This window comes from Aythya ferina, assembly GCF_964211825.1.
Source record: "Aythya ferina genome assembly, chromosome: 25".
Taxonomy (NCBI): Eukaryota; Metazoa; Chordata; class Aves; order Anseriformes; family Anatidae; genus Aythya; species Aythya ferina.
In genome coordinates this window covers 1,999,200-2,018,573 of record NC_140323.1, presented here as the reverse complement: position 1 = coordinate 2,018,573, position 19,374 = coordinate 1,999,200, and the positions used below count along the sequence as shown (strand labels likewise).

General features: G+C 42.3%; 2 protein-coding genes across 8 annotated transcripts in view; one reads left to right on the top strand and one right to left on the bottom strand.

Moving 5' to 3' along the window:
- Window positions 1-19,374, top strand: part of ST7L (suppression of tumorigenicity 7 like) — a 34,330-nt gene that overhangs the window by 1,472 nt on the left and 13,484 nt on the right. For 2 of the 7 annotated variants that reach the window (XM_084497872.1, XM_084497873.1), the window contains 9 exons: window positions 10,976-11,175; window positions 12,923-13,005; window positions 13,647-13,806; window positions 14,345-14,399; window positions 15,043-15,158; window positions 16,713-16,791; window positions 17,432-17,586; window positions 18,095-18,192; window positions 18,831-18,945. In XM_084497872.1, coding sequence (XP_084353998.1) covers window positions 13,800-13,806; window positions 14,345-14,399; window positions 15,043-15,158; window positions 16,713-16,791; window positions 17,432-17,586; window positions 18,095-18,192; window positions 18,831-18,945 — 625 coding nt within the window. In that variant the 5' untranslated portion in view covers window positions 10,976-11,175; window positions 12,923-13,005; window positions 13,647-13,799. Of the gene's footprint in view, window positions 1-5,491; window positions 5,595-7,519; window positions 10,651-10,975; window positions 11,176-12,283; window positions 12,654-12,922; window positions 13,006-13,646; window positions 13,807-14,344; window positions 14,400-15,042; window positions 15,159-16,712; window positions 16,792-17,431; window positions 17,587-18,094; window positions 18,193-18,830; window positions 18,946-19,374 lie in introns of those variants that run through there. The other 5 variants (XM_084497868.1, XM_084497871.1, XM_084497869.1 and 2 more) reach the window with 5 other exon arrangements.
- Window positions 618-12,227, bottom strand: CAPZA1 (capping actin protein of muscle Z-line subunit alpha 1). Its single transcript, XM_084497875.1, has 10 exons — window positions 12,035-12,227; window positions 7,092-7,155; window positions 6,794-6,845; window positions 5,906-5,969; window positions 4,378-4,584; window positions 3,884-3,963; window positions 3,381-3,459; window positions 2,839-2,910; window positions 2,180-2,242; window positions 618-1,620 (listed from the first exon to the last, which is right to left on the bottom strand). The coding sequence occupies exons 1-10, from the start codon at window positions 12,071-12,073 to the stop codon at window positions 1,480-1,482; spliced, it is 861 nt and encodes a 286-aa protein (XP_084354001.1). The 5' UTR covers window positions 12,074-12,227; the 3' UTR covers window positions 618-1,479.

Genomic DNA, 19,374 nt, shown 5'->3' with positions numbered 1-19,374 from the left:
GCTTTCAGGCTGCCACCTGCACTTCTGCCTTCCCCAGGCATTAACAGAAGTGAGACCACGAAAGAACAGACACAAATGGCTTTAAAACAAAGACCCGTGTATTTCTACTAGACTATACAGAGGGTGCCTGCAGGATGAAAGGTCAGTCTCAACAGCAAATACAAATATATTTTATTTTGACAAAATTTCTCACACAGGGTAGACACTTAATTTGTGGCATCACTGTGCAAAACCTCCAGCATAATGCACAGGCAGTTACATCCCTATCTTCTCAACCCCTTTCTTTGTGTACTAAAAAATAGGAAGACGCTAACCAGTTTAAAAAACAGAACCTGCAAAAAGGCCCAGCGATAACCAAGTGTAAACAAAGAAAAGTGAGTTAACCAAAGGGGTTTCACTTTGCAATGAATCAGCTTTCCAGGTTTAAATTGAGGAAAGCATACACGTGCCTCTTCAACCTCCCCTTAAGAGAAACTGATAGGACCTATTCTTGATTTTACAGAAAAACAAAGTAACACAGAGCAAGCAGTTAGAGAGCAATGAAGTGATTAATTCCAGAATCTCCCATTAAGTATGACAAGAAACTGGCCACAATAGAGACAAAATGGAAAGGTTACTTCTCTCACTTTGGTGCAAGTTTATTTATTTTGTACACTATCCATCCATACACCTGTGATACAAATTCTATGAACCTGCCACAAAGCATTAAAGCGCAACACACCTATTATTCTGTAGACATTTGCATTTTAATCTTCATCCAGTCTACATGGATCAGCAGCGATCCAACACAGACGCTTGCAGTCTGTAAAAATGCAGATGTCCCATAACCGTACATACATGAGGGAAAGAAGAGCAAAAACGTTCACTTTCAGAGAACGTGGCTCAAAACTTCAGATTAAAAAGAGACCCTGGAAGAGCTGGCTTTGTAAGGGATTTCCGTAATGGATTTTGTAAACTCATTTTGTATAGTAAAAGTTAAGCCTACAGGCTTCTTGCTTTGTGGAGGTCAGTAGTAAGGATACATAGGAGCACTTACTGTCTCTTGCATTACTATATCTTGCAGCATAGCGCCTTGAGCTGTTGGCAGATTTGACAAACTTACTGGAGTACCTGGAGTGCTGTATACAGGTGAAGGAAATGCTCTGCACCCTCAGCTGTATTTATAGTAGGGCTTTTCCAGCTAGGAAGTTTTCCAACCAGTACAATTAGTGATTGAAAACAGCTATACTTCTGAACCATGAATGTGGTTTAATTAAAACAACCTATCAGTATATGCAGTCACAATAGGAAGTTTATGCGGCAGGAAACACAAAACACAAAGACAACGCTATTTGTTCCACAGTTTTCTCTGAGGCTAGAAAACCTGTTAACTTTGAAAGCCCTAGAAAAATGCTGCACTGGTTTAGAAACCATCTACTTGGCATAGGACCACATTTGTTTTTTGCACACAAACATTTCATAAATCTCCTTATTTCCACATTAAGCATTCTGCATTTCTTTGCCAATCTTGTAGCTGAGGATTTTGTTCCAGTCTATCTTGGTGCGGGTGACAGGTAGCTGCCGGCGTAAGGCTTTGAAAGTGGTGTCTGACATAGTCTGGTAGTTCTCGCTGATTGCTGTCTGCAATGGCAAAAGTAGGTTCAGTTATAGTAGTAAAGAGACTCTGGAGAAGTGACTCTGTTAAAGCCACAAAACCCTTTCTGCAAGGGGAAGGCATGCTACTGACTGGTTAATGCTGTCACCTGTGTGTGTGCAAGCGAAGGGTTTCTATGAAACTCTCCTAAGAAGACATTGCTACACTCATGGGTGTTCCCGAACTATCTGTATCACATCTGCTTCTTGCACACAGGCTGGGACAACATAAAAAGCTTCCACGCATTTCCCTTTCAGTACTTTTACCTGTCAGGAAAACTATTAGACTTGTCCACTCCCCTTCCGTGCTTGTTCCGGGCATCATTTGTAACCCTTTAATAATCAAGTTTGCTGTATAGTTATATAGCTTTACAACTAGATTCCGTCAACAAATACTAATGCCCCTTTCGAAGTAATTCTTAGTAACAGATAAGAACAGATAACAGTAAGTCAGAAGGAGTCAGAGGTCAATTTTTCATACTTCCTTTAACTGCAAATGGAAATTGATACGATTCAATTGCATTTAATTAACAACTACTGATCTTACCTGATACTCGTTTTCAGCATTTTCTATTATCTTAATAAATTCCTTAGCTGTCTGGACATCACTCTACAAAGGGGAAAAAGAGATCTTTATATGTTTAAAAATAACTCATATGCAATGGATTTCTTAAGTAACAGTCTGAGTATAGATGAAATGGATAATGTGAGGTGGCAGCAGCTCTTTGTAGCTGGGTTCCTTCCACTCACTACACGTCTCAGAGTTCAAGATACTAGCTTAAGCTTGTGTTCCAAACTGAAACAGGACTGCACCCTAGTGAGCAAAAGGGAAGTAGGTCTTCATGGTACAGATAGGGATTTTATGACTATTGCTCCCTCTACTGTACTACAGGACTACTTATTTTCCTTTAGTATACTGCTTTTACATCTCAGTTCCCTAGGATGTATACACAAGGGCGTATTCTGCATCTTTAACTGACTTTCATAAGATAAGCTGTTCAATGGAGATGGCACTTTTTAATAGACAATTTTAAAGCAATTAAGAATCTGGGTTTTCCATGCAACTCTAAACACTACAGCTACACTGACTCGTCACTCTAAAATCACATTAAAGTCAATGGAATGTAGTCATACAATGGTATAATTCATGAGATGTTCAGGAAACAAAATAGGTGCTTTATCATTAAAAAATTTTGGCATACTTACTGAAACCTGTACAGAGTCCTGGATATCTTTATGACTAACCAGCTGAACATTACCATCTTCGTAATAATGAACCTAAACAAAGACAGACAAAATGCAGGTTATCATTAACACTCATTTTATAATCCCTAGAGCCCCCAAATACTATCAGAATGACACAACAGCTTTGTTGTGCCAGTCTTCTCTGCTTACGTGGAGACTAAAAGCAGGAAGGTTTCATTCTTTGTCAACACTGTTCAAGATTATGTTAATGAAGTAAACGCCTAGAGTTGAAATAAGAGCAATTATAAAAGAATTCATGGAATAGGTTTTAGCCGTACAAAGTCAAGCAGACTTGGAGGCATATAGGGTAATGCTATATAATAAGCCACATTGTAAGCAATGCCCAAAACACTGAAGTTTTAAGAATTGATTTCCTGAATTGTTAGCTTAATAGTATCTTGACTCCAGAAGGACATCTCTGCTGTATTTCAGCATCTTGTTTTGAGTCAAATGCATTAGTGTAAGGCAAGCAGCTTCTGTTATTGCCAGACAATGCAGCTTACCTGGATCTTGAGCACTGCAGCCACCTGAGCTGTCGGTGGTGTGATGGTAAACTTCCATTCTGATCTCCAACGACCGTTCCTAAGAACAATCACAGCATGTAAACTATTTCCAGCAAGTGCTGACAAAAAAGAGCCACATTAATGAGCAACTTATTCCTGATATCTTGTGATCAGTATTGAAGGGCCTTATATGCCAATGAATTCCATTTCTGAAGCCCAGCTCACCACAGCACAGCTTCATTACAGGCTGGCTTGAATGCACTCATGCTTTGGAATATGTAAGGGGGTGTCTTCAGCTCTGCTAATATATTTTTCTCTAGGTAGGTCACTGAGCCTCACTGAAAGCTTTAGGGAAGTGCCCAAGGGCTTGCAAGGAAAACTACAGAATGAGAATCAGAGCTCCTGGGGAAGCCCAAGGCTACTTGCCCTTCAGACCCCCAGTAGAGAAAGGGTTGGTTTGAGGACTAGTAAAGGAAGAGAATGCACCGTTTAAGTAGTCTTACCAGAAATTTTTGGGCTGGAACTGGTGGCTCTCAATACAGGCAATAATTGTCTGCTGTCCATCTATAGATTTACCATAAACCTGCATTCAGAAAAAGAGTTAAAATGGCACAAGAGCTGAAGAAAACCACTTGCAATTTCTGTTCTTGGCAGCACTGTGGAGGCTTGGTATTGTGGTATCTCATTGGGAATGTTTACTACTAGTTACATTGTCCAGCACCTCCACTTGCAATTATGTGCAAATAATGCCTCCTGTTCTTTAATGGCAGGTGTTAAGGAGCTTGGCAGTCATAAATATGAACAAGGTGGTCTAATAAATCTCTACCACTATGTGCATACCAAGTTCTTTGCACCCTTTTTGAAATTTGTTGTGTTAAAGTTAGCAAAAACACCAGTGAGGATGGAGAATTCAAACACTGCTTGGCACAAAGTCCACTCAAAAGTACTGAGTGACACCGAGCAAAGAATTTTCAACGAAACAAGGTGGATACTCAACAGTACAGAAGCCATTTGGGTAATGATCTTTCACATAAGCTCTCAATGCACTGTCACAGGCATCTCTCCATTGTTTCAAAGCTGATTCTGTGTCCTCAGGCTGGGGATCGCTTGCTTCTTTCCTTAAGTGATCAAACTTAAAAGAGATTTTGTTTCTTGGGTCTAAGAATCTGCCATTGCCCAGATCACCATGTTCTGTGATTAACACCTGTAAAATAAGAAATTGAAATTACTATATTCTTGTGCTGCTATAAATGTGTTTTGTCTGTTTGAATAGTTATCCATGTCTCAATAGATTGTCACCAAGCTATAAAATCACAAAGAAATATGGATTTCCAATAATAATTTAAACTAAGAGTAGTTGTGGTGAGGTTGTGAGCTGTCTGCTCTTTGCAGTTAACATTGCACTAGTCTTCTGTCCCAGAAATGGCTGTATTACAGTAACATATACACTTAGTTTAAAGTTGGGGACCTTACAGTACAAAAAAGTGTCTTAGTTTTTAAAATTTTGATGTTTTTCTTCCCCATATCTGAAAGAAACTAAGATTTTTTCTCTGGAATTGACTGTTTATTGTCATGTTCCATGTTGTAGTAGATCTGAGGAGGGGAGGTAGATGTGGCTACTTCTGAGGCATACAAACTAAAGTAAACAGACAGCAAAATGGCACAGTAACTTCTTTCTCCTTCATCTTATTCACCAGATTTCTCTGGTTTCCCAAACACTGGCTCACTTTGCAGGTTGTACAGTAGCTTCCTCTTGTCAAAGCTGTTTCTATGGACAGCCCTCTTAAAATATCTGTCTCCCATGAACATATCTGGGACACCAGGAAAGCTAGGTCAGTGCTTGGCTCAGAATAGAACAGATGGTCAAGCCAGCTTTCTATCTTCTGTAGTACTTCTTGCTCTCAGAAAAAAAAACAACACAAAACCGAACTGTAAGAAGTCATACTTCAGTGTGTAGGCATCACGATGTTAAAACTAAAAGCTTGGGCCATTCTAGAAAAGAATGTTCCCTAGTCTTTTTATAAGAAGCATTATAAAAGGGAAAAGCTTTGCTGACATAGATTGGGCAGCATTACATTGATATATTCTAAGACACAATGATTTTTTTTTAGGTAACTGGGGATAGATTAAAATGCAGACCACAGCAAAAATACCATTAAGAATCCACTACTGAATCACAGTAGGAACTGGGAGGATGTAGTACTGTAAGGAGTTGCAAGTAATCTTTAAATAAACAACAATCTTTCATCGATCATACTTCAACTGGAATTGCAGTGATTTCAGTGTGGGACTTTACTTAGCAGTGAATTGGTTACCAGGCAGTAACAGACAGTGCTTTATGGCCATGTTTCACCTATGCCTTCTATACAAGAACAAAAAACTTGGTAACATGAGGATGATCTAGTGGAAGGAGGAAAGATGATCTGCAGGTAGGATGAAAACCGTAAAGATACTGATGACACAATGCATTTATTCCTTCTGTGTAGTGCAGTAATACAAACATTCAGTGTGAAGCTTTCCCTTACCTGCTCATCATACCCTTCTATCTTCACAGGAGTGAACTGATCCATGTTGTACTGTGCAAATGCACTGTTAAGAATTAAGAGCATGAATTTTAGCTGCACGTTCACATTTACCTTCACTCAGGGATAAGTACATGGTGTGGTTTATACTACAGAAAATTTCACCTTAAACTTGCAAATAATACACATTAGCACTCTTAAAGGATTTTGCAATACCTTTTATTGATGATAGCTACAAAAACACCCGGTCTAAAGTCAGGTTTATTTAGTGATGACCATGAAAGTACAGAGTTCAAAAGTAGAGCAGCAGGCAGCCTGAGGGATAATGAGCAAGCCAATGCAAAACAGGAACACACCGGCTAAAATTTAGCAGTAAGGTAAACAAATATGAGTAGACTAATATTTACAACAATTTTCTTCTGTCAAGACCTGCTCACTGATCTCACAGCTCAAGGTAAAACCTTAGCATCAAAAGGCTTGTATGCATAACCTTGAGACACCTGATGAGGCTGCACAGGTAAACAAGATATTCTGAAAGTATTTTCTGAGGGCAGTTTAAGCTCTGGCTTAGGACTACTCAGTATTTCAGGCTTCACTTGCTTAACAAATCATGCTTCAACAAGATCAGACATTCCTGCTGCTGCAGAATTACTCTTTTTGGCAGACTGCCTTCCTGTCAGTTTTATATGGCCTCTACACCACAAATTCCAATTTAAGCCTTTTAAAAAGAATCAGCCATGCCTTTCATTATATATTTTGTTGGGGGATAACGAACTACAGCAGACTGCTCTCAATAGAACAAATGGCTTGCTTTGTCACAGAACCACGGTTGTAAGTCAAATTATCACCACAGAGAAGCACACATTTTATGTTGGAAACATTAATACTTACTGTGCTGCTCCTTCCCTGAGAAGATTGTCATTGTTGAGCAATAACCGGACATCTGGAGAAAAAAGGGTGTTCAGATAGGTTATTGGTTCTTGATCAAATGTTTCTTTATTTCATTTTCAACTACAAAAACATGAATGATTAAAATCATTTCATCAGGCATAAGTAGTCACAGAATGAGTGCGTGCTTTTCCCTTACTTCTACTTGACCTTAAGAGCAATATATCATGACAACCATAGACTCCCATAGTAGGTGAAATGTGAAGAAAATGCTACTGATCATTTTCCTTCACCTACTTACCATTGAATACTTCATTGAATTCTCCAGGGGGTGCATGAGTGATGAATTTTGCAGCTATACGCACCTACAATGATGCAGAGAAGTAATTAAAGACAAAAGATCACTTACTGAATTCATACACACTGCAACCTACACTGAAGCAATTCACCAGCAAACCCAAATCTGACAGTAATAACAAACCCCGTGCTTAGGGAGAAATCTAGATGTGTTTTCCAAGTAGAAATCCTCATTCTCATAAAGCTAGGCATTTTTTCAGTGCAAAGAAACTCTAAATGTACTCAGCAAGAACATCAAATTTCATGTGGGCACCCGTTAGAATGGGAACTATTCAACCTTCATAGTTGTATTTTTTTTTCTTTTAAGAATATAAATGCTGGCTACCCCCTCTTGGTGACATTTCTAAATGTTTTTTTCCTGGTCTTTGCTAGTAATCAGGAAGCTAAATGCCAACATATATAAAGAACAAGAAACCACTGCAGTAAAACTGGTGCTTTAACTAGATGGCAACCTACAGCATGATCACGCTGCCAAGGTGTGTCTGACACACTGCAAGACTTGTTGGCTCCCTGTGATGCAACGCGTTTGCTGCTTACAGCTGGCTGAAGGAGATGCTGCTGACTCACAGCAAACAATGGGTGGAGGATGAGGTTGATCCCTCTATAAACTGAGCAGTAAATCAATTACATCAGCTGCCACTGGATTCTGTGTGGCTCTGTTTGTTCTGTCCTTCTAAACACCTCCTGGGGAACGATGACAAACTCCCAGTGCAGGATCCTTTGGTGCATCCGAAGTATTCTTGTACTGCAGAGGGCACAAGCTGCAGCCCAGCTATTAGCAACCATAAAGAAACATTTCTGGTGGAATCCCTCTCCAAAGGCAAGCGCAGCATTATAACCTTTGGGAATACAAGGCCAGGAAATGTGAACCAAGCCTGTTCTTGCACATCATGAAGTACCTCTCCAAGCCTTGCAGAGCTTTGTTTAAGCATGTGTCTGTGTGTCTATTGATTATAGAAACAGACCCACAGAATGCTTTGGGTTGGAAGGGACCTCAGAGACCATCTAATTCCACCCTGCTCCAGTGCCTCACCACCCTCTGAGTGAAGAATTTCTTCCTAATATCCTAATCTGAACCTACCCTCTTTTAGTCTGACACTGTTACTCCCTGTCCTGTCACCCCGCTCCCCGGCAGAGCCCCTCTCCTGCTTTCCTGTAGGCCCATTTTTAGGGACCTGCTCTTCATCTGCACGTGTCCTGTGCAAAAACATCGAGGGGACATACTCAAACTTTTAGGCGTTAAACCCAGCTGGACACAGTGGAGAGCTTGTTAAAATGATGCCGGCTTATCAAAAAGGTGCTGAATTTGGAACTGGTCAGGGCTTTATTTCAGAATGTGCTGGTTACTTGTTATCAAAGCCATGCTAGGCTTTCTTCATGAGCTACTGCCTGCTTGGAGTCTCTGGGTAAGAAAAAGAACTGAGAGCTACTCCCCATAGCGCGCCAGCATTCCTGGCATGTGTTCTCTCACGGGTTACTTGGTACCTTTCTTCTTTGGCGTGTTACTCCTTCCCTGATCTTGAAATAGCATTTTATTGGAAACTGTACCGTAGCCGAGCCGTGAGCTGCCACTAGTGACAGAATTAAGGCCTCTGGAACTGGAATTGATACAATCAATAAGTGAAAAGGCCAGCTGGCAGGAAAATACCTGGGTATCTGTAAACCTTGAAGCTGTAAAAGCAAAAGTAAGGTTCTTTTACTTTTTCATTAAAAAAAAAAAAAGCCTTCACTGTATTCTGAAAGCCAATGTGCTTGTCTTGGATTATTAGGGTTTAGGTGGCCTTTGTTTGATCCTGTTGAAGCCATTAAGAGTTTATTTTTATAACCAAATCTTTTATGGTTTTTACAAGACAGAAGGGAATAAAATCTTCTTGGACAAGACTTGAAACAGGAAATGTCACAAAACTGGATCTTTACCTTAGAAGGATAAAACTGTCACTTTTCTCCCAAGCACAGCTGCCAAGGCTGTGGAAGAGGCCTTCTTGCTCAGCTGGACGCTTATTGAAGATGACTACAGAACGTTTGTTAAACCTCTGATTACTTCCCTACTTTCCATTTGAGCAGTAAAACAAAGGTTTATGCATATATTCAACTATTTCATCTGAATTACTGCCACAGCTGGAAAAAATTGCTGCTTCAAGTCTTCCACGTTCTTAATTAGAAAGATGGCATCACTTGTGATGGTTGCGATGATTTAAAGTAAGCCACGAAAGGAAACACACACCTTCCCCAACAAAGGGCATATTGCCTTATTCCAGCAGTATCGGGTAACAACTCTGTCCTCACTGGGCAGAGCTTCAGATAAAAATAGATCGATTTCCAAATTAGCATCTATTAAAAAAAACCAAACATGTTCTTTATGCCTGAAATAATTCTGCAGCATGAATGGGAAAAAAAACATGTACTGAATTTTTTCAACTTGTCAATAACTTGTGTAGGTCACGTGCAAACATGCAAAACGTAAAATCATTTTCTCCTGATTTTCTGCTTTTAGATAAGGTTGGTAAGTATACAGCAATCTTCACAACATGCTGCTTATTGTGTGAAAATGTCCACGATTTAAAGGACTGGAGTTAGGACTTGCTGGTTACATCATCTGTTAGATTTCACTACTGAAAGCTCGGATGGTGATGAAGATAACAGCAGTAATTAAGAAGGATGCTTCTGCTTTCTATCCTCTGTGGACTTCACTGAGAGGCAGCCCTCATGTCTGCAAGACTTGAAATTATACCATGTGCTTTTCTGAGAAAGTGCAAATGTAAGCACTAATAGAGGTGGATCAGACTGCGCCAAGGCATTTACAGATGGCCACTTCAGGCCAAGATCCATTTCAGGGGGAGGGCTGCACTGGAACATGCACTGCAAATTAACTCTGCAGATGAACAGATTACTTTTTATAAGGTGTTTAAACCAACATATGGAAAACCAAGGCCCCTAAAAGCCATAAAAATGACACTATGCACTAAAGCAACAATGATGTGGCTGCAGAATCGTACTGTACGTGGAGCCTTCACAGAAGGGACCAGGGCTCGGACAGGTTGACTTCTAGGTTGATGGTTTCTGATAGACACATCCCTGGAGAAGGGAGCATGAGAACAAAAAAATATTGCAGGAGTTTTAGCCTTCCACTTCGAAGGATGAGCAGAACACAAAGGGGGCTCTGCATTTCGATCAAATGTCCTCGCAGAACCAGCCATGAGCAAGCAGCAAGCGCTGCATGTGAAAACTGCTCCCTGTTAAAGCACCCCGTGCACCGACTCTCCTGTGAAGCAATCAAATACAAAGCACTTATATCAAGCTACTGAAATCAGGATTGGAGTTCAGGAAACAGACTGTGAAGTACCTAATCCTAAATGTCAAGCATCTGAACCGCTGTTACTTGTCATTTTTGGAGTTGATTTGTCTCAAAGCGGTGTGAGCGCGGCGGCAGGATGTTCGCTTGCAGAAGCGCAAGAAGATTTTGTGCACACTGACCTACTTCCTGGCCACCGTTACCATTTCAGGTAGCTCTGCAGTAAGCGAGCAAAACTGACTTCCTTTTTCTAAAATGGGGAAAGTAGCTGACGGGGAAGCTGCTCAATACTAGTTTAAACTGGTAAAATGGCAGCAGAACACAGACAACAGGACACGCCGCAGTGAGGTTTAAAACAGTGAACCCCCAGCTTTCCTAAAATGCACCTACAGAGAATAAAGAAGTGAGGTTTACAGGGGTGGGAGGCGTGAGGGGAGGAATTAACTTTATTGCTCTTTCATTTGATTTTCTTTGTTGTTTCCTGAGTGGTTATAAATGGGTACTTTAATGAATCTTGCTGCATGTTTCCTTTTCAGAACCCTCACCACCTCTCCTCCTACCTGTGCCAGCCATGGAGCTCCTTCACGTTGATGCCAGGCTGCCTGAGCCAGGACATGAACTAGAACACGGGCTCCAATTCCAAGTGAAATCCCAGCTACTTTGACAAATAAAATATTTGGAGACACGTCCTAGAGGGCAGGCTGTGTCTTCCCTGGGGAAGAACTGAGGATTTCAGGTGAATGTGGGGGCAAAGAGAACACAGCCAGGCTGGCCCCAGAGCCTTGCAGCACTGACCTGGTCCCAGACTCAGGCCCTAGGCTAGGAGCTGAGTCCAGCTGCAGCCCACAAACAGGATTTTGTAATCCTGCTGGATCACCAACACCTCACCTCCCCTGAAAGCTGCACTGCCACAACCTGCACCTTACTTTTGGTTTAATTTTCAGATCGAATGCAAACGAAGCGCTGGTTTCCATTGCAGCAGGTCGAAGGAGCTTTCAGCCAGATGCCAGCAGCTGAGAGGTTTGCCCAGCTCCCCGTCAGGTGCCGGTGTGTGCTGCTGGCAGCCCCTGCTGTGGGATGCTCGTTTCCAAAATCACTCCTGGGCTCTACAACCTTACCCGAGGGGCCTCTGAGGCTCAGCCGCCATAAGGAAACCGAAAGCGGCACTTTAAGAGAAAGATTAAACCCTGCTCCGACCTCACGGACCTTTAACGATCGCCAAACCTTGACGACCCGGGGAATTTTAATAAATAAACCCAGCTCCTTTTCACAGGGAGGGGAAGGGAAGGAAGGCGGCCGCGCTGCCTCCAGCTCCCCCCCGCCGCTGCTCCCCGCCTGAGGGAGGCTGCCCCGGCCTTTGTGGCGGGGGGGGAGCTCCCGGAGCGCCGCCAGCACCGGGCGATGAGCCCCGCGCCCCCCCCTCAGCCCCGTGAGGGACCCCCGTGAGGCAGCCCCGCCGTGAGGCGGCGCCGCGCTGGGGGGGCGGGCGGCCCGCACCGACCCGTCACGGCGGCCCCGGGGCTGCGGCCCCAGCCCTGTCACGGCGCCCCCCGCCCCATCCAGCCCCGTCCCGTCCCGTCCCGTCCCGTCCCCACCTTCTCGTCGTCCGACACCCGCTCCTCCAGATCCGCCATCTCGGCACCTCAGGGCCCGGCCCGGCGCCGCGCGGAGGATGCCGGGGGCTCCGGCTGGGCGCCGGGCAGGAGGCGCGGCCGGCGCCATCTTGGCTGAGGGCAAACAGCGCGGGGCGGCCATCTTAGGGCCGGGCGGGACGGGTGCTGAGGGGAAGGGGGGGGCGCGGTGAGCACCGGCCCCGGGCTCTGTGTGTGTGTGTGAGGGGGGCACCTAACGGGGCGCGGGGTCCCCTCCTGACACCGGAGCTGAGCTGCGGGGTGTGGAGGGGCGCGAGCGGGGAGCGCTGAGCCCTGAGGGCGGCTCCCGCCGCGCTCCGCCTCCTTCCCGGCGTCCCCCCTGTGGCGGCGGCCATGGCGGACGGCGGCGGCACCGGGACTGGGACGGGGACAGGGACCGGGAGCGGGCGGGGGCCGCCGTGTCCCGGGGCGGCCGCGGCGCTGCGGCGTTGGGAGCTGCTGAGGCGGCGGGCGGCGACGGCGGCGCCTTGGGCTCGGGGGCTGCTGGCCGCGGCCGCCGGGCTCGGGCTGCTGTACGCCCTGCTGCGCCTGCCGCTGCGCCTCCGCGACGGGCTGGCCGCCGGTGAGAGCCGGGGGGGGTCCTGTTGGGGTTTGACACCGGCCCCGTTGGGATTTTACACCTTTTTTTTTTTGTGGGGGGGGGGGTTATGTTGAAGCCTGTCGGCCGTCACGGTGACGGAGCGGCAGGAATAAGCTAAAAGGGCTCTCCGTTAAAGTAACCCGATCCGTGAGGCTGCGCCGCGTTTGTGTGGCGCTTCACGCGGTGTTTAATAAAAAGCTCCTTGTGGTTTTCGCTTCTGCTCATTGTTTGTTTTTTGTATCTCTTCGCAGTGACTGTGTTCTTAAGCACTTTGACTCCAAAGTTCTACTTTGCCCTCACAGTGACCTCCTCTTTCATATCTGGGCTGATATTTGTAAGTAGCGCGCTCTGCCCCGCTCCTGGGACAAACCCAGCGCCTCCGAGGTGCTTTGGCTAAGGGGAAAGGCAACTGTCGGACTCTAGAGGGTGCCTTTGTACTACAAAGGAGCTTGTTGCCGAGCATCTTTTCAGATCTATTACAAGTACTCTTTTACTGCGCATCTTGTATGTTTAGGTGAATCTCAGGAAAATAACTTGAATCTGTTTTAAGGATCTCAGGCTTCTTTTAGCTGTCCATTTCGTGCTTTATTATTTGGGATTAATTTTGTAAAGTGAAAAAGCTATGTCCACGTTGTGCCTGCGGGTGTAATTTCCCCGTACAGCACGCTTTGGTGTATAAGATCGAGGCACTTTCTGAAAGAGTTTAGGAGTTATCCTAACAACCTGGGGGGAGAGTAAGATGATTAGGCTAATATTTATGTTTTTTCCAATCTCTTCTATGTTATGGGGGTAATTCCACATGACAAGACAGGCTCGAAACAGATAATTAGTATTAATTTGTATGTAGATCGGTCCTGTCTGTAATAATTTGCAAGGGGATGTCCTCGTTCTGTGCAATTTGCTTTTCATCTCTGATGTTGATGTTGGAAGGGTGTTGCCTAAGGAAATTTCTGATGCTTTTTTCTCCCATAACAGGTATTTGAGTGGTGGCATTTCCGAAAATATGGCACCTCTTTCATCGAGCAGGTATCTGTGAGTCATCTGAGGCCCCTCATTGGTGGTGTGGAAAACAGCCCTCCAGCACCAGCAGCGTTCTCAGTTGGAGAGAATGAGGCAAACAGGCAGAATATGCCAGGTGATTGTTAATGTGTCCCAACAGCTTTCATTAAGCTTGCAGGCGACTGGTTCAAATGAGTTGAGTTTTAAATGGCTTTGACGCAGCATTAGTGCTTGTAGCAGCTGGGGAAAGGCCTCTGCCTTACGATGCGTTTTATTAATATGATAAAAGAAATCAAGTGATAATGTATCTTTGATCTAAAACATTCGTTATTAAAAACATCATCTAGAAAATATCTCACGCATTCAGTTAAAAGTGTTTAAGGATCATTAGGTATTAGCTATTCTAAACATGTGCAAGGTAATATTGCTTGAATGTAAATGGCACTCTTTAATCTTTCCCACATGTGCTTTTGTACCACAACAACGGTGGGGAGCAAAAATATTTAAGTGATAGCAGAAATTCAGGGAGATTATAAAGATTATATGATTGTGCTCAGGTCAAATAAATCTAAGATAAAAATTGCTTTTTAAAGTAAAATTGCATTTGCATTATTGCATTTTAAATCAAGGTGGTAATAATTCTGCTCTTAACTCAGTAAATGCTTTCTTTTCAGAGTGCAAGGTGTGGCGAAATCCTCTTAATCTTTTCAGAGGGGCAGAGTATAGCAGGTATTAACTATCTTACTTTCCATTGTACGTTTTTAAAATTAACTGGGAGCATACACATGACTTCTCTGCAGGGCTTGTACTAGTAATATTGGGAGACAGCTGAAACCTGTGAGATTATAGGGGTGATTGATGCCAATCCTGTGTTTAAAAGGCACCTCTCCAAGCTTTGGCAGTTTCAATGTTAAGAATGCAAATATTATTGTAAATATCGTCATTTATTTGAGAGTAAAGTAGGAGAAAAGTATTCCCGGAATTATTTTCATCTTCTTTCAAAAACTATGAAAGTCATGATCTTACAGCTGTTACTGTTTTATTCAGAGGCTGAGACTGATTCAGAATCTTAAATGTCTCTTATTAAACAGATACAACTGTATTTAAGTCTCCTAGTATTATTTTGTAGAAAAAGCTGCTTCATAGGAAGCAGTTTTTCAAGTTGATTAGCCTCAAAACGACTTTCCTTCTGCAGGAAGCCTGCTGGCAAACTGTTAAGATTATGGAACAGGAGTACTTGAAAACTTCTGATTAGCAACTCCAGTCTTTTATTAATAACAATAATAAAATTTGCACTAGCTCGTTGTTAAGTACATCAGATATCCTCCTTTGCATCAGCAACGCATCTTACTGAACTTTGTCCCATTGAAAGATACACGTGGGTGACTGGGAAGGAGCCCCTGACATACTACGACATGAATTTGTCTGCTCAAGACCATCAGAACTTTTTCACGTGTGACACAGATGCCCTCCGGCCTTCAGATACAGGTACCAGTGTCGTATGCACAAGGCACACATAACAGTTGGAGTCTGTAAAGTGGCTATATTTAATACACTTCAAGGTAGTACAAGCTGTCATGTCAAATATTTTCTGCAATAGCCTTTCTCTACTATCTAGGAGCTTTAATAGGTGGTGTCAGAGAAAAGACGTTTTTTACTTTGTGCTTTATCTAAGACTATCAGGATCCTGACATGTTTTAAGATCTCACGCTTTTTAAATAATTAACAACCTGATGTTGAGAATACTGTCCAGGTTTTCAGTAACCAATGAAGTGGTCTCATTTGAACTACAATAATGAATAGTGCAGTCTCCGTTGTTTTGTCATTGTATTCCAAATGTTTAGTGCAGAGTATGCTCTCTACCTGGTTATTGTCAGACTAGGTGTTAGCTATTACCAATTTGTCAAGTTCCGGAAGCGTTACGCGTCAGCTAGCTGTGACATGTTTGATATGAGTGATGTGTTTTTGTTTCACAAATGGAGTGTATTGTCTCGCTTACGAAGCCAAGACTAATATTTTGTTTCCAAAAGAAAACTCAAACATTTTTCCATGGTGTTCTTGCTGGACAGCAGAAGGTTTTGTTCCAAAAGAAACATGTATAGATTCCTCAATTTTCTTATCATACTTTGAGATAGGCCAGATATGCAATTCCACGAACATAAGGTTTTGGACTGATTTCAGAACTGTTGCTTGGTGTGAAAGCTGCTAGTTCTGCACTGAAAATGGTAGCTATAAGTAAGTTGAGTGTTTTTTGCTAGAAACTGGCTTCCAGTTTGGGATTCCCATTCTTCCCTAATGGAAGAATAGTGGGGAAAGGTTTAGGGATAGATTTCACCCTTTTTAGTTGCTTCCTGTAACGCTTTCTAATAAGGTGGTAATACAGTGTATATTGAATTGGCTTTGTCATCTGGCTATGCCACTCTGATATGCTTTGTAAATTTAGAAAAAAACTGTTTAACCCTTTATTATCTGGCAGCTGTCTCAATACTGAAGCATTTTATGCGTATTTCATACTTAAAGTATGCCCGTGCAACACAGCGCTTACCTCTACCATTGTTTCTTTGAAGCTCTGTTTGAAAGCTTAAATTAAAATTCTGTGCAGGTCTGTGCAAGAACCTGTGTTTAACGATCACTCCTGCCAAGCTTTCAACAAGTCTTGGGAAATGTTTCCAAAATCTGTAGCAATTTAGAAATTGTACATCTGTCTGGTTATGTAAGCTGTCTTTGCTTCTCAGTGTAGGAGTTTTCAAATGGTCAGTGAATAATCTTCCTGATGGTGTTGCTATCTCAGATTAGGTTTGTGACATAATGAGCAGGTACAAGGTTCTGCTGCTTTTGCTAGAAGCTCTTGCAGGAGTTAAAACATTTATTTACTATTACCTACAAGAGTTACACGGAAAACAGGAATTTGCAAAGTAGAAGTCAGTGTTAATGCAGAATTGAGACTTGAGCAGCCAGCATTGCCTCGCCTTTTCTGCTTTGCTACCAGCTGTTTCCCCAGCCTGTCTGTGTCTCACCAGTCTTTAAATGTTTTTGCAACAGTAATGCAGAAAGCATGGCGAGAGAGAAACCCTCAAGCCCGGATTAAAGCTGCGTATCAGGCTTTAGAGTTGAACAATGAGTAAGTTTAGAGTATAAGATCATTTGCTTTGTTTCTAATCTGTAAGAATAAATGGATTCATGTTGAGCTCACTGTCAGTGTCTTCTAATAATAATTAGCAAAGTTCTGCACAGCTGAAGGAGGATTTCTGTGAGTGTGAGAATTACACACATGGCTGTAAGTTACATTCAAGTATTGAACTGTTTTAAATTTTAAAATAGCTTTTGTTCTCCACTTCTATTAGAAAAGATTCCATCACAATAACAAAGGAGAAATCTTATACTGAAGTGGAAGAGTCTAAATTGAATATGAGATCATACGTGTGTCAGTGGTGGCATTGTGGTAACGCTGTATTTGAGGTTCATAGATGCCATTCCTGTAAGGGATTTAAAAATACTCATACAACATAAATGAAAGAATCCAATGCACTTCTCTGATCCATTTCTTTCTGTACTCTGGCTGTTTTTGTGTAATTAGGTCTATCTACTGGATAGAGCTACTAATTTTAACATGACTCAGTTAATAATCTGGTACTTTAATATTGTCAATGTTTAGATACTTAACGTATGTGAAAACTCCCTGTTTCTGATTCTTCTATATTTATTCAAAAATAGTGAATTTTGTCCCTCCGAATGATCTGTGGCTTTTTTCCTTATTACAGTTGTGCCACTGCGTATGTTCTTCTAGCAGAGGAAGAAGCAACAACTATTGTAGATGCTGAGAAGTACTTTAAGCAGGCTCTGAAAGCAGGAGAAATGATTTACAGAAAGTCTCAGAACTGCCATTCCCAAAGTCCACAGCATGAAGCACAGCTAAGTAAGCACTTTTAAATCAAAAACTTATTTTTGTGTGAGCAGAAACATACAACTAAATTAATAATTAGTGATTCTAGTTTGCTTTTCAATTCAGTGAGGCGCTTCCTGCTTTTTTAGTATGTTTATGCATGTGCTCTATGATCTTATGTAGTACCCAAATGCATCTAGAAAGTGGCAGTTGTGCTGTGTACTCATCACAGGTTGTCTTGCTGAGGCTGGATGCGTTACTGTCTTGGAAAGCAGGGTAGATAGAGCAGGCTAATGGAACAATTAGTATTTGGCCATAACATCTTCTGTTTTCACACCACTGATTTGGAAAAAAAAATATTTAGCCTATTTAAAAGTTTCTGGGATTAGTCTAGACAGGCTTTGGTTGGGACAGCAGTAGTGATTATGTTTTGCTTTTACATATGGTTAGGAAGAAGGTTGTGGGATTTTTGTTGTGTTTCTGGGAGAGGAAGAGTAAAGGGTTAAAACTGGTAGATTATTGTTTTCCTCTTTTTCATCAGGAAGAGACACCAACGTACTGGTGTATGTGAAAAGAAGACTAGCTATGTGTGCAAGAAAACTTGGAAGAATACGAGAAGCAGTCAAAATGATGAGAGATGTGAGTACTTAGAAAAAAAATGGGAGCAACTCCTGTTGTTTTCAGTCACATCGTTCAAACTGTTGGTTTAAAATCCTTTTGTAGGCATCATAGTAAATCTAATTGAATTATTTCCCAATGAGATTTGCACATCAAGATTTATGATTTTTTTGAGAACAGTTTTTTTTTTATTTCTCATATCTGTGGTTCAAATTTTTGTTATATAATGTCGTAAGTTCAAAGCTCTGTTGTCCAGTTTCCTTTGTGCTTGGCTTAACAACTAACCTGTCAAAACAGCCAGCTTTATGCCTCCTCCTAATTTTTCTTTCACTTGCCAAAGATTTATCATAGGCTGTTTTGACATGGGAAAGTGTTACTGACCAAATCAACCCACTGTGGGAGATACGCAAATCTGGGCTGAGAGATTTTGTGAACCTTGGTATATGTATTTTGTAGTAGGTGAATAGAGGAAAAACCTGGTGACTGTAAGGTAGAAATAATGCAATACTTCTCATGTCGTTTACGTGCTACTTCCGAATGCTAGAAGAGAAAAGAACATTGAAAAAGCTTAAATTATTATGCTGATTTCTATTAAATATTTCTGGGGTTCAAGTGAAAATCTGTATGTGCCTAATTTATTTCTCTTTACTCATTTGCAGTTAATGAAAGAGTTTCCACTTCTCAGCATGCTGAATATTCACGAAAACCTCCTGGAGGCGCTACTGGAGTTACAGGCTTACGCAGATGTCCAGGCAGTTTTAGCGAAGTATGATGGTAAGTGATGTATACTGGGAAATACTGGTGGCTTTGTGTGAGTGCATAGGTGAACTGGCAAGGTTTTCCTGTCCGAAAGCAGACGTCTAACCAGTGTCTCAGCTCTTTGACTTAGATTCCCTTCATCAGCAACAAGTAGGTGTTTCCAGAGCGTGGGTTGTTTCTTTTATTTTGAATTGTGAGCTCAAATGTAGGCGACCTATAGCCCATGCACACCTTTTATGTTAAGTTAACACTAATTCATAAAGATATCTTGGAGCTCACTTTGCCTCAGCTCAAGGATTATTTTAATTTTTAATCTCTTCTGCATCCATGGTTATGCCTAATTTCATCAGCCTTTCTCAGTTAGCACATAGCCTCCTAAGTAATTGATGTAAATAGGCTGAAAAAGGTAGTCTTCCCTTCTGTTGTGCTCCAGTCTTGGCCTCA

Excerpts from the sequence above, each read along its gene's own strand:
- CAPZA1 (XM_084497875.1), bottom strand. The coding sequence starts at position 12,073 with ATGGCGGATCTGGAGGAGCGGGTGTCGGACGACGAGAAG. Across the intron at positions 6,846-7,091 it reads ATTCAATGAAGTATTCAATG|ATGTCCGGTTATTGCTCAAC; the intron begins GTAAGTAGGTGA and ends TTTTTTCTCCAG. Across the intron at positions 2,911-3,380 it reads CTGCAGTGCTCAAGATCCAG|GTTCATTATTACGAAGATGG; the intron begins GTAAGCTGCATT and ends GTCTTTGTTTAG.